Source organism: Oryzias melastigma, linkage group LG3, assembly GCF_002922805.2.
Source record: "Oryzias melastigma strain HK-1 linkage group LG3, ASM292280v2, whole genome shotgun sequence".
Lineage (NCBI taxonomy): Eukaryota > Metazoa > Chordata > Actinopteri > Beloniformes > Adrianichthyidae > Oryzias > Oryzias melastigma.
Window position 1 is genome coordinate 9,243,460 of NC_050514.1, and position 14,020 is coordinate 9,257,479.

The following is a 14,020-nucleotide window of genomic DNA, read 5'->3' on the forward strand; positions in this document are numbered from 1 at the left end:
AAAACAACACAAAAAGGAGACAAAAGATCAGAATTCTTTCTCTACCGTCCATCGCTGCAGTGTGTGGACCGGCTCTTTTCAGAGACCCCGGTCTCCTCTCTTATCCAACACCCTGCATTCAGTCGAGTCCGTGAAAGCACACGGAGGCAACACCAATCTGAAAGACACCTGGACCTGGTTTTATGTCAGTGATGACGATGTTAAGGCGAGATGAGGAAAGCAGCAGTCGGACAAAGAGCCATGCACTGTGTCAGAGGCAGCTCGGTATGCGTAGGCGCTATTTGACGAGGGGCAGAGCTTAGGTCAAGGTGAGGGTGGCTATATGAGTTTCTTTAATGAGAAGTTTAAAGATGAGAGTTCTTTGACTTCTTCAGTGGTGTTTCGAGAAAAAAGTCTTAGTGCAGTGGAGACCTACTTCACCACGCACGAGGGGAATCAACCCTGTGACATTTCTTAGTGCTTCTACTCAGAGTGCTGTGGTTGCACGATGAGGGGAATGATGTGAAATCTGATTCCGACCATTTTGTGACTTTACTTAAGACTGTTTCTTAAACAAATGCATGAATAGAAAGGTGTTTGACAAAAGATGGACAGCCTGAGGGGTGGGGTTTCTGTCTGCCTCCACATAACTTCCTGCATGACACCACCGTGGTGGTAGATGGACTGGGGCACAGCTCAAATTTCTCCTGTTTCTAGTGAGGTTGTGCTACCGCAGCAGTGCTGCGCTGAAACCGTCGCTCAGACAGCGCTGCTCGTATGTGGAAAGCAGGGAGCACAGAGACTCAGGAGACTGAGCCAAATGCAGAGCGGTGACATGGACTACAGTAATGACGAGAGTATGAGGCGTAGATTTCTATCAGTCTTACAGACTTTAGGGGGGGGGGGGTCTAAATGAAAGGACGGCATGTGCTTTATACAGAGCAGACAGACAGAAACGATGAAGAAATTAACGGGTGAAGAAGGAAAGGAATCACATTCAGAGTTTAAGACATTTTTGTGACATGTCAGCGCATCTACACAAATAAACTCTAACAAGGTATGAAACGCCTGCTGTCCCTCAGGAAGGGGGAACCCCACACTTTGCTTTATACGGGGGGTAAGTCAACCTGGGAAGGAGAGAAGAAGGGCAGGACAGGCAGGGACAGGTGGGGCGCAAAGTTCGGGTCCTTTCATGCCGAGCTGTGCGTCCAGGCAGTCAGTTCTCGGGGTGGGTGGGTGGGTGGAGGGGGCTTGGCTGAGAGGGAGGAAAAGGTAAAGTAGGCGAAGAAGTGGGAGTGGCAGCGGTTCCAGGCCCAGGTTAGATGTTCTGACAGCACTGCATCTTTGGTTTGTTCTCAGTGGGCGGCACCTGGATGTTGACCACATTGTTGCTAGGTGACATGTCACTCTCCTGGCGCTCCGACATCTGCTTCTGAGAGACGATGCGGTAAATCTCTGATGGGGAAAAACAGGGGGAGTTACAGTCATGTCCCAAAATTAAATTTCACATCAATTTTAAGAAGCACCAGCTGCACACCTCTCCACTAGAATCTGGTGTATTTTAGCGCGGTGTTTGGACAGGTTACTGCCGTTTCCACCATTACAAACCATGTTTGCGTTACATTAGAAACAGCGCGCAACATCTGCACCGACTTTAGGGAAATCCAGACACAGCTTGGACCTTTTTGGTATTATTTTAAGAAACAGATTGAAAAGAGGACCAGTAATCGTTTGTGACTTGAAATACAGTCATAGTTTGCTATACCGATATTTTGTGCTACCTCTCGTCCTAAAGGTCTACAGCAACATCTACTCTGTCTTTAAAAACCTCTGCTGTAATGATGAAGATCAGACTTTCTCAGGCTACATCACTACAGAGATGTTCAGGTGATGCCATCAAATGAAAATCTGCTTCCTGTGGCTTTTATTTCATTTTATTGAGATGTTGTCAACAAAGTCAAGCAGGGAAGATCGAGTCATTCGGATCCAGCAGGAACATCAAGTCCATAAATCACAAAGACCCTTCTGTTTCTGATTTCTCAACACAACATCCACACTCAAAATCCTGAGAGGCAAAAGGATTTATTTTCTGCTGAATTTCTACCTTTGACAAAGAAATGATCAGTTTTTTAAAATGTGATTCTTAGACTATGGTCCTTTGAATGGGAGAAAACAAATGTCAAGAGTTAGGATTTTAAGGACAGTGGGGCAAAAAAGTCTATAGTCTTTTGTGCAGGTGCTGTCACTTAAAAAGATATGATCTCAACTATGAGAGACTGAACGGAAATAAAATCATGAAAATCACATCAGAGGTGTGGAGTAATGTGCTATATTTACTAGGGCTGGGTTGATAAAATTGTATAATTAATTTGAATCGTTCTACCCTTAATACATCAATAATAGATCCATAAAAATATAGATCGATTTGGCACATAATGCTAAAGTCACAGTAAACTACCAGGCGTGAATATTCCGAACTCTTTTAAGAAAATATTTCAAAAGTAACTATTTGTGCTCATGCTTTGATTATTTTTCTTGAAAAAAAGTGTACTCCTATAAAATGAGCTGCACCTAGTGGCAAAACTCAAACATCTCAAGAAGAGGCAGAACAATGTTTATGTTCATGATCTGAACATTTTTCTTTATTTTTATTTATTATGTTTTGCTGATTCCGATGTCCATTTCTGAACAAAGGTATACATGATGATGTTTAAATATTTAAATTGTCATACATCTTGTTAGAAATGTAGCAACCATTCAAAAATAATATATTCATTAGTGCGGTTCGGTGAATTGTTCATCTTGATTTGTGAATCGAATCACTTCTGTAACTATCCACAGCCTCAGACTTTGGATAGTTACTTACCACAACGACATTAGTGTTGCAGAACATGAACCTTTGTCTTACAGCCCTCTCCAAAGCATTTATAACACCGTAAGTTCATAAAATAGGCTGGGGATTGCATTTATGATCTTACTCAGGTCTGCCACTCCTAAAAAAAAGCCTGAGGTCAGCATTATGTCATCCACAAATCCAGTGGGCTTCGATTTACGCCTCACCTCCTCGTGCAGTGCAGAAAATCCCACTCAGATTCCTGATGTTCACAAGGACACAGCAGCAATTTCTGCTCCAAAGTTAAGAAGACGAATGTAAACACACAAACCTGTCAGAATGGTCTGGAAGGCCGTCTCCACGTTGGTGGAGTCCAGAGCTGATGTCTCCAGAAAAGACAAACCGTTTTTCTCTGTGGGGAGCAAAAGGAAATCTGTGGTTTACTTACAACCTGAATTCTGGAAAAGTTGGCATTTCTTTAACTTTAAAAGAGTGACAAGTTAAAAAAAAAAAAAAACATTTTAATCGCCCATGTCAATGTTGAAGCCACAGCTGAACATCACAATGAACACAAAGGAAAATACATTGAGGATATTTACTGATTCAAAAAATACAGCTGGAAGACCATTGAGGAACTAATTTAGGTTTATAGAAGCAAGGTTAGAAAGAGGAAGTTTCTCAGAGGTAACAATGGATAGAGGTTCCCCACTCTGTGACAGTTGGTAAAAAAGTTTGTTGAATATTTAAAAATAATGTTTCTTCAGGTTAAACTGCAACTTCTCCAAGTCCAATTCTCTATAAAGCAGATTACCATCAAGAAGTTCAGAGAAAGTGAAGAAATCTTTGTGTATTGAGGACAAGGTCAGTGACAGTCTATGACTTTACTGAATGTTCCACAAGCTTCCAGAAACATCTTTAGGTAAATCTCCCCTGCTGCGGTGAAACTACAACTCTATCATCAGAAGGAAAGCCTCCTCTAAAGAAAAGAATTTGATCTGCTAAAACTGAAAAAAAGTTCTGGACTTTGGATCATGCAAATCTCTGATCAGTCAAATAGAACTCTGTCACAATAACACTGACAGGTTTAGCACCACATTGAAGGAGACAATGACTGTGGCTGCGTAGCTATCTGCACAAATGAACTGAAACTGAATGATCCTGACCAGCGAACGCCCGCGCCTCGTCTGTAGGAACTGCCCTCAGGTGGCGCAGGTCACTTTTGTTGCCCACAAGCATGATGACGATGTTGCTGTCGGCGTGATCCCTCAGCTCCTTTAGCCAGCGCTCCACGTTCTCATAGGTTAAATGCTTGGCAATGTCGTAGACCAGCAGAGCCCCCACTGCCCCACGGTAGTACCTGCAGCACAGACAAAGTTTGTGTGAAGATTTCAGATGTAAAATTGGCAAATGACCATTTCTGGGTCTGATGCTTTATTAGTACTTATGGATTTTGAATGGCCTGCATTTGTCTTGTTAAAGTATAGATACCTGATCAGAAGTTCATTCATTCATTCATTTTCCTGACCGCTGTGTCCCTTTCGGGGTCGCGGGGGTGCCGGACCCTATCCCGGCTACTGATGGGCGAAGGCGGGGTACACCCTGGACAGGTCTCCAGTCTGTCTCAGGGCCTCAATCACACACTCATTCACTCTCACATTCAAACCTAGGGACAATTTAGAGTCACCAATTAACCTATGAAGCATGTTTTTGGACGGTGGGAGGAAGCCGGAGTCCCCGGTGAAAACCCACGCATGCACCGGGAGAACATGCAAACTCCACACAGAAAGGTCCCAGCCGGGATTTGAACCGAGGCCTTCTCGCTGTGAGGCAAGAGCGCTAACCACTGCGCCACCGTGCAGCCCTGATCAGAAGTTATTAACTGAATAGTGATCATTCAAAGTAAATTAAATAAAAATGTGAAGTAAACTAAAACAGGGGTGGGATTATATACGTTTGGTTCTTCCCACTGCCTTTCAAGCCATTAATGAAACTATTTGATAAATCTCTATATATAGATATATATTTCTGCTGTCTTCTTTAATTTATTTATTTTTTATTGCTTGGAATAAATACTCAGATAAAAATATACTCAAAATCCAAATGACCAAAATTCAAAAGACTGATGTTTTTTTTACCTCATTTTCCTGTGTGTAAATTCAAGTTAATTTATGGAATCTAACTACCAGGGACCTCAGAAGTTTTCTGAGTGGGAGGAGAAATTCGGAGGCTGCCACTACTTAGATGACATATTGTAATCTGTGCAGTAATGTAACCGAAAGCTGTGAAGAACTTTACTGATTCTACATTCACACTGGGCTCAGAAAGGCACATTCAAGCGACCAGAGAAATCAGAGACTCGGATTTGGCAGTGATATATGGGTGGTGTCCTTTTCAAAATATGTCAGTGCCAACCGTTTGATAATCGATCATGAAGGAGACGTTAATATTAGTTTGTGCCAGAACAGGATAAACATTTATTAAGCATTCCTTAAACATTAAAACAATTTTTTTTTAAACTTAAACAATCTAACTTTGTAACATAAATATTAATAAAAACAGGAATATTATTCCAGAATAGATGAACTCAAACCTTAAATAACTTTCAGTATTTTGCTCTCAATAAAAATGTATTTTGCCAAAATTTTACAAGTTAGAAATAAGTACAAAATAACATCGGGTTATTAATAACAATAAAATAAAATGATCTGGAGGGCCGAATAGAATTACCTGGCGGGCCGGATCTGGCCCCCGGGCCGTGACTTTGACACGTGATTTATGTCATTATGTTTTCTTAAAACAAATTTAAGAAACACATTTTCGTCCCTCATGGGGGGTACAGGTTTTGTTCAGTATAGTGTTGAACTGCTGAGGCTGAGCTAAAGAAAACAGAAACAACTCATTTGTGAAAATAAAGCATTTAAGAGACGGTGAAAATGTAAATAGAAAAATGCAAAAACTGATCAGAAACCCAAAAAGGAGTTACTTAAAAGAAGTTTCTTTAACAAAAAAACAAAGTTGTTTTGATCTAATGTTTTAATTATGATATGGCTTCCTTTCTGTTTGCATTCAACTTATGAAGTAATACACCTGAAGGTTGGTCCTGTAAAATAATGTGGTTGTCTGGCCGGTAAATAGGCTGGTAGATTTTTCAACCACTGCTCTGAACTCACTTCAACAAAAACATTAACTGGAAATGTTTGACTAGTTTGATGATCACAGTGATGCGCTGCACAACAACATATCTCCTCCCATTCGGAACCAAGAATACCATTTAAAATCCGTAAAAAAACAGAATGAAAAATATTTATCTATTTAAACAAATCTTTCCAAAATATAAACTTGTAAAAATATTTCTTTCAAAGGTATTTCTTGTATTTTTAGTTAGAAAACTGATAGAAAAAATATAAAAGACGATTTTTTTTTTTATTTGAGTTACAAAAGAGCTGGCATAAATAATGTTTTCAAAATCGGTTTTCTGTTTGTGTTTCAGCCACAGGAGCAGCTAAAATAAAGAATAGATATGTTCATCATTTCTGTGGGGTCCTCTAAGTGAACGTCCGTCAAACAAAATCACTGATTATAGTTTTCCTTATCAGAAAACTGTGGTTTTGATCCCAGAAACTAGTAAATGTGTTCTTCCCATATGGCCCTCCAGGTTCTGAAGGTCAATTATCAGCTACAGGTTGTTGCCAGAGGTTTACAACAGCTTATAAAGTAATTTAACTAATTACAAACAATAAATTGTAGTTCTTAGAAAGTGGTGGGGGCTGCATATTATTGATCTTATATCAGGAGCCTGTGGGCCAGTGGAAATTTGAATGTAGGCCGCATTTGGTCCACGGCCGGACATGCCTGCTCTACAGGGATGACAATCTTAAAATTTCGTACCCCGTACAGGTTTTCCCGTTTTTCGCCTGCAGACAACCTGCATCGGCGACTAAGGCATTACTCCATGACAGCAGCAGGGGGAGAAAAAAAAAAATTCAGATGTACAGTTTGGTTTCCAGTCTAAACAAAGATGCAACTTTCTGTTCCCCATCTGGTAAACTTTCCATTTGAAATGTATTATTTTACATTTATGAGTTAGAAATCACTGGATTTTATGACCATCTTCAGGTTAGATGAAACAATGACGTTTAGGAAATTGGAATTTAAAATGAGTCACTCTACGAAATTAGCGAAAGTTTCAGAACAAACACAGCTTCCACTTTGACACTGGAAACCAAAAATAAGATGTCAACAGAAAGCACTCACGCTGACGTGATGGCGCGGTAACGCTCCTGACCGGCAGTGTCCCAGATCTGTGCCTTCACCGTCTTGCCGTCCACCTGGATGCTGCGTGTGGCAAACTCCACCCCAATGGTGCTCTTACTCTCCAAGTTGAACTCGTTGCGGGTAAAGCGGGACAGCAGGTTACTCTTTCCTACGCCGGAATCCCCAATTAGGACCACTGAGGAGAAAAATAAAGAAAAGCCATCAGTTTCCCTGTAAAGACCCTCCTCAGCTCTGGAGTTCAGATGCAGACTTAGGAACAAAACCATTAAAAGTAAAGGAATAAAAAAACACCTAAAACAATTCCTGATGCTTTTAACCTTTTGTCTGGTATAAGCTTTGTTCTTTTTTTACCAAGGATCTATGGTTTAAGTCTGCTTTAATGTACTATTGGCCCACCAAACTAGAATAAACGTATTGATAATCCTTAATTATGTTTTATTTTTCCTGTATTTCTAGCGTCTTCCCATAGATGGCACTCTACAAATACAATGAACTTTATTTAGGAGCAAAAAGGTTATTCTGCATTAATGTGATGTTGGAAGGTTTTTCTAACATTCATTTGTATTTTTAGAGTTGGATTATTCCATCACCACATGAATGCTGCATTTCTCAATGCATCCCTGATGAAATTGAAACTAAAATGAGAACTAAAGTCACAGTTTTGAAATAAAATTTCTTTTAATTGAAATGAAAGCATGTTTTCATCCAGATTCCATGTTATTTATTTCTCTTATGAGGTGGATAACTAAAACATGCCACACATCTGCTTCTGGCAAATTTTAGAAACCTCTGTGGCCCACGAGTCAAAAAGTTTGCCCCCCCCTGCTTTAGATGTTTTACTCTCTAAATGAAGTCCACTTGTCTGACATGAGCAAAGGCTGGTCTTTCCTCAAAGTCATAAGCAGCTCTTAAAAAAACAGGCGACCTCAACCTTAAAGATTGGGTCAAACTGGAGTCCATCCCTCTACAGCAGCAAACCAACAAAATTCACGACTGCAACAATAATCGCCTGAAGACTGAACAAACTCCTGCTTCCATTCAGCTGGAATTGAACCTCGTCCTGCTTTCAGGGTCTGGCCTAAGGTCCAGCAGAGGTCAGACTTGCTGGAGGCCTCAACATTTAGTATTCTGGCAGCGATACAGATTATTGCTGATGTTTTAGGACTGCCATTAGTCCCTCTGGTGCTAATATTACATTTATTGACCTTTTCCGTTGCAGCTGAACAGTTAATGATTCACTTAGTCTTCTGTTGTTTTTAGCCAGAATGCTGCGAGAGGGAAGGTCAAAGAAAAATGCATCTGCCCACTTCTCCTGTTACATTTACATTTCATTTTATGGTCAGTCCCACAGAGTAACAGAACTAAGTTATGACTCACAGTAAAGAGCTCTAACAAACATTTACCTGCTGCCTTATTAAATAAAAAAGTTCTAGAGTTTTCCATTTTCATCCTGGAATGATGTCATCAGAAGAGAAAGAAACAGAAAGCTGACAGCTTAGGCCTGTCACCAGCTACGCCTTATCAATCAATCAATCGATCTTTATACAAATAGCACTTTTTATACTTGGTAGCACAAAGTGCTATACACCAAAATAAACAATATAAAACAAGCAAATCCATATCAAAATAAAGTAAACAATGCCCCTCCTCCCTGTGTGACATCTAAAGCTTGGCTGATACATCTGGGATGTTGTGATGTGACGTGTCGTCTTCTTGGCCTGTCTCTGACATCCCACATTAGAACTCGGCCTTCAGTCTAGAGATGGCTCTAGAGTTCAGTCCAAACAATCCTGCACATCCGTTTTAGGAAACAACTACTTTAGGTTCCTGGTTTGAAGCCTTCGGATGTGCCTGAAGCTCAACAATCAAAAGCTAAAGGAAAACAACATCTGGCAAGTTATCATAGACCCAACGCCAGTGTTATGAAGGCTATTTCCAAACTGTAATCTGTCACAGATTACCAATTATTTCTGTTTAAAAAGTGACCCTTTACCTTACAATATTACTGTCTCAAAGTTGCTAAGCCTTACATGAATTTTGTTTGACTTTCATGTTAGTAACATTCTTTGTAATACTCGCAGACCACAAAGTATTTTACACTTGGATGAGGAGTCATGTGCAATAATATTGTTGATTTGTAGTAAAAGATGCAAATCTGAATGGGGAATCCTTAATTTTATCGCATAAAAATGTAAGATCATCTAGAGCACATGTGTCAATGTCAAGGCCCTGGGGCCGGATGCGACCTTCCAGGTATATCCAGTCCTCCATAATATTATTATTTTTTTATTGTTATAAATAGCGTGAGTGGCTGGGTGGCTCAGTGGGCTAGGTAAAGTGCTGACATGCAGGAGCCCTGGGTTCGATTCCCAGGGTTGTCCACTGATCTCCACCCAGATTGGGTCCTTAGTCAAGACCCTTGATGCTGCTGCCGGTCCCTGTGCCCCTCAAGTACAGGGTTGTGTCAGGAAGGGCATCCGGCATAAAAACTCTGCCAAATCACTGATGTGAAACAGTGGATGCTGCTACGCTGTGGCAACCCCGAAAGGGATAAGCTGAAAGTGAACTACTACGATGTTACCTTGCGCTTAATTCTAAGTTGTATAATTTTGACAAATATATTTTTATGGAGGGTAAAATATTGAAAGTTATATAAGATTTAAGTTAATTTATTCAGGAATAATATTCCAGCCTGTTTATTATTCATAGTAATGTTAAAAAGTTATCCCCTAAAAATGTAGTTTTAGTGTTTCCAATAAATGTTTATCCTGTTTGGCCGGCGAACTAAGGTGTGTTTTGGATTTTGGCACTGATTGAGTTCGACACCCTGATCTAGAGCACATGTCTGCAACCTTCAAATCTGAAAAAGCCTTTTGCGTTAATTTCTCACTGACTACAACCCAGTAGGAGCCACAAAGTCTTCCTTCACCATTAAAAAAAAATAAGACACTCATTTGAATGCAATCATTTTGCAAGAATAAAACACAAACATTGAAAGAAAATAGTATTTTTTTTTTACTTTGGACAGAAGATCCTTTTAAAATAAAACACACCCTATCACATATGATCATCTCAATGTAGCAAATTTAGTAGCAGCTACTTTAATATCAGCAGTGGTTAAATAAAAGCAGTTAATTTCACTGTTGTTGGTGGATCTGAAATGTAAATCTAACAAACCAAAATGAAATCCGAGCTAACTGAGTAACCTCTGCCATTCGTATGAAACACTTAAAATTTTTTGATTTTTTTTTTTTCAAAAATAGAAAATTTGCTTAATAATCTAGTCCCCCTTAATACTGGTTGTGCTTACTGATGTCCATTGATTTTTTGTAGTGATGAACAGGACGAACAAAAAAATGTTTCAAAACATAGTTCGACTTGTCCTTCAACTGTTTGTAAATGAGTTAAAGTTTGAGTTAGTTGACCTTTTTCCCCCTTTCCTTGCTTTTTCATTTCTTACTTTATGGTTACTTTTTAACATTTATAAACGTTATTCTTCTTTAATAAAAGAGCCACATGTGGCTTTGGAGCTCCAGGTTGCAGACCCCTGATCTAGAAAAATAAAACAACCTAATGCCAATATATTTTTGAAAGACTGAAGTCGAAAATGCTACCTAATCAATCAAGTTTAACGGGACAGTGAACTATACACATTAAACAAGTGCCAATGAACCCAAACTGGAATTTTGACTAAGTAACTAGAGTTCAATTAAAAAAGTAAACATAGAAATATATTAATCAATAAAAGTTTTAAGTGGCGTATTTAATCTATTACTGCCTTATGCTCTAGCTGCTTTCAACAATACCTCAAGTCTGTAGGAATGCACAAGTTACTAGGCAGCTAATGGGTAAAATGCTACAATATTAGTGAGTAATTCCTTACACTACATCGTTACATCAAGAAGTAATAAGACTATGAAAATGACTATTGAATGATTTACTCTTATACTGTTGTTCATATCTGTAGGACTGTTGCTTACAAACCATTTAAAGGGAAAATAAATACTTTTTAGCTTCATCCATTTAATTGTCCGAGCAGAATTACAATAACAGTAATTATTAAACACACACTTGCATGCCTTTTAAATGAAGTTTAAAAGTATAAAATAAAATAAATTTAAAAAAAACATCCTTTAAAACATACTATTATTGACTTTTTTTTCAAATTTTCTGGCTAAATGAAAAAGTGATTAAAACTAAATCATTTGGTACCGCGTTCGGTACCAGTACCATCTGGATCAAACGTGATAACGGTTAGGTGTGTCCCCCGCGCCTCCAGTCAGCAGGCTAACACCGGCTAACCTTAGCTGCGACGCCCCAGACTGGTACTCGGCAGACAAAGAGCCGCCTCCCCGTCGCTGTGGGGCTGCAACGGTTCCTCTGGACAAACACAGATGGACTACGCGCGCCGAACCCATTTATAAGGCCTGAAAGGGCCTGTGGCGGCACAAAGGATGAGCTCGGTTCCGTTAACCTGTCAGCTGATCCGCCGGGCCGTTAGCCTGACCGCTAAACGAAACAAACACACCTCACCTTTGAATAAATAGTCGTATTCGTCATCTCTGGTGCCCATTGTCCTCACGTTAATCCGAACCGCAGTTAGTTTAAAATGCTAAAAACGTTTTTGTCTTTCTTCTTTGTTTGTTTTTTTTGGTTTTCTATTTTACTTTCCCGTCAGGAACTAAAGGAGAAGATCAACTTCCGCAAGTTCTTCTTCTTCCTTTCTGGTAGCGTCAGGGTCCCATTCCTGGGAAAGAGGACACCTAGTGGATGATACTTGGAACTGCTCAGAAATATTTCTGATAAACCGGGCAATATTTTTGACAATAATGCCAAAAATGACAAAGGCCCTAAAAGGACATAATATATATCTGGTGCTCATCAGATAGACACCAGTTTTTTTTTTTCTTAAAAAAAGGAACTTGTGCTTACCAGATAGTGGTTCTTTAGGTTGTAAGCGATTTACAAAGTGTTAGTAAATGATTATAAAAACCTTGTAAATGTATAATAATACATCCACATTTTTAGACATGTCCCATTGATCTGTTAACTAATAATTTATAAACCCATTTCCTGTTGAAAACAAGATTAATTCATGTAGTTATGAAGCATTTAGTACTTCTTAATAAACTGTTTTTTAGATCTATTCTAAAGTGAGGAATTTTATTTAGCCAAATTCTAATAAAAACTTCCTCCTGCCATCTAACTAGGTTAGGTTGTAAATGCAAACTACTGTTATTTCTTGTTCTTACTGAGTAAATGTACTTATTTTACTAAGTTTTTCTTACTCAAGATTCTTTAACACTAAAGATTAGTAAACTCTTTTTAATGTGTGCAACTCAAAATTATGCTTCAGAATTCAACCTGGTCACATTCAGAACATTAAATACTTTTCTTTCTTTCTCTGTCTCTCTTTGTTTTGTTTTTTTTTAATCTCCCACCCCAAACACAACTTGATGAATTGCATTACCTGCGATAATACAAGTATGAGAAGCTGGAAGTGGTCATTGAAGATGCTGAAAGAATTTGCTTGATTTATAAATAGCTAAAATAGTTGAAGTTGCTTAAAGTCCTCCCTCCGATGAAAATAATGTTTTTAAAGTTTTTATCATGTCTGTGTGTCATTTTTCTTCTGAAAGAGAACAAATGTAATAATAAATTATTTTGTTTTTTCATTTCTGAGTATTTCTCCTTTTAAATCAATCAAACTGTCTTGGACAGACTCTGTTTGAATGAATGATCTTCTTTCCATCAACAGCTCTGCTGCACATGCACTAAACCCTCATCTGTTCCTAGTGTCTAGTTCAGGTTCTGGAGAAGAGAAGATGGTATCTTCACATTGACTGCAGTCAAATGAGCCGCCGTTCACATTTCTGTGGTCAAATCAGCATCACTGGATTTTTGGTGTGAGTTTCATCCAATACTTACGGTAGCAGGACTGAGAACGCTGGAAAATCTCCACCAGACTCCACGGAGCTTCTTGATGTGACCACGGAAATGTGAACGGCGGCTCATTTGACCGCAGTTGGAAAGGATTGTAAATCAATGAAAGAGCATTTTGATGTTAGCTTTGATTATTTTATCAAGAACTCTGAGAAACCAATGATTGAATGTATTGATCACAGTCAATAAACATTGGAGAATTAGCTAAAAGAGTCTTTGGTGAACTGGAAGGAGAAAGAATCAGGATTTTGGAGGAAGTTCTGTCCATGGAGATCTTCACTTCCTCGTATGAGCTGACATCCGGATCAGAACCATACGGCTGGACATTACCCAGATTGATGGATGTTTTTATGTAGCAGTGGTGATGATTTATGCTAGTGAGACACAGAGCTATCATAATCAGACAGGGGGGATCAGAGGCGGGGCTACTCAGCTCAGTGCTAATAGACACGCCCCCTCAGAGGAGATTATAGAAACAGAGGCTTCAGATCAACATGAAAAATTTATTTTTAAGACATTTAGGTTGTGGGATTTAGGTTAAAATTTTCATAATCATAATTAAAACACTACTGGGAACATTTTAAAAAAATGTCAAAGGGATGTTTAGTAAATTGCTAAAGCATGTTGCTGAGATAGGAAGAAAATTTCTTGTCAAAAACATTTGTTAGTTTACAAATAAAGAGAACTTGAAAGGACTAAAAAAAATTGTTGAAACATCTAAGTTATTTATACTTAGCTACATATACATTTTACTGCACTCACTGACAAGAATGAATCCCACTCATTTTTGCTTTTAGGTCTAAGTTTATTGTCAATTAAACTACAATAAAGAAAAGCTCTTTATGTACAAGAAACTTCAACTGCAGCATGTTTTTTAAAAACTTCTTGTGGTAATGATGACCTACATAAAACCTTCTTTAAACATGTACTTTCCCTTAGTGATGAGTTACCTGGTTTAAAAGTTGTAAATGGATGAGATAGAATTATAGT

The 14,020-nt window shown here is 38.8% G+C and overlaps 1 protein-coding gene across 1 annotated transcript; it reads right to left on the bottom strand.

Moving 5' to 3' along the window:
* Positions 1-757: 757 nt before the first annotated feature.
* LOC112140296 (ras-related protein Rab-11A) lies at positions 758-11,879 on the bottom strand. The gene is made up of 5 exons (XM_024263208.2): positions 11,621-11,879; positions 7,067-7,262; positions 3,976-4,169; positions 3,144-3,224; positions 758-1,434 (listed from the first exon to the last, which is right to left on the bottom strand). The coding sequence occupies exons 1-5, from the start codon at positions 11,658-11,660 to the stop codon at positions 1,298-1,300; spliced, it is 648 nt and encodes a 215-aa protein (XP_024118976.1). The 5' UTR covers positions 11,661-11,879; the 3' UTR covers positions 758-1,297.
* Between the last annotated feature and the right edge of the window lie 2,141 nt (positions 11,880-14,020).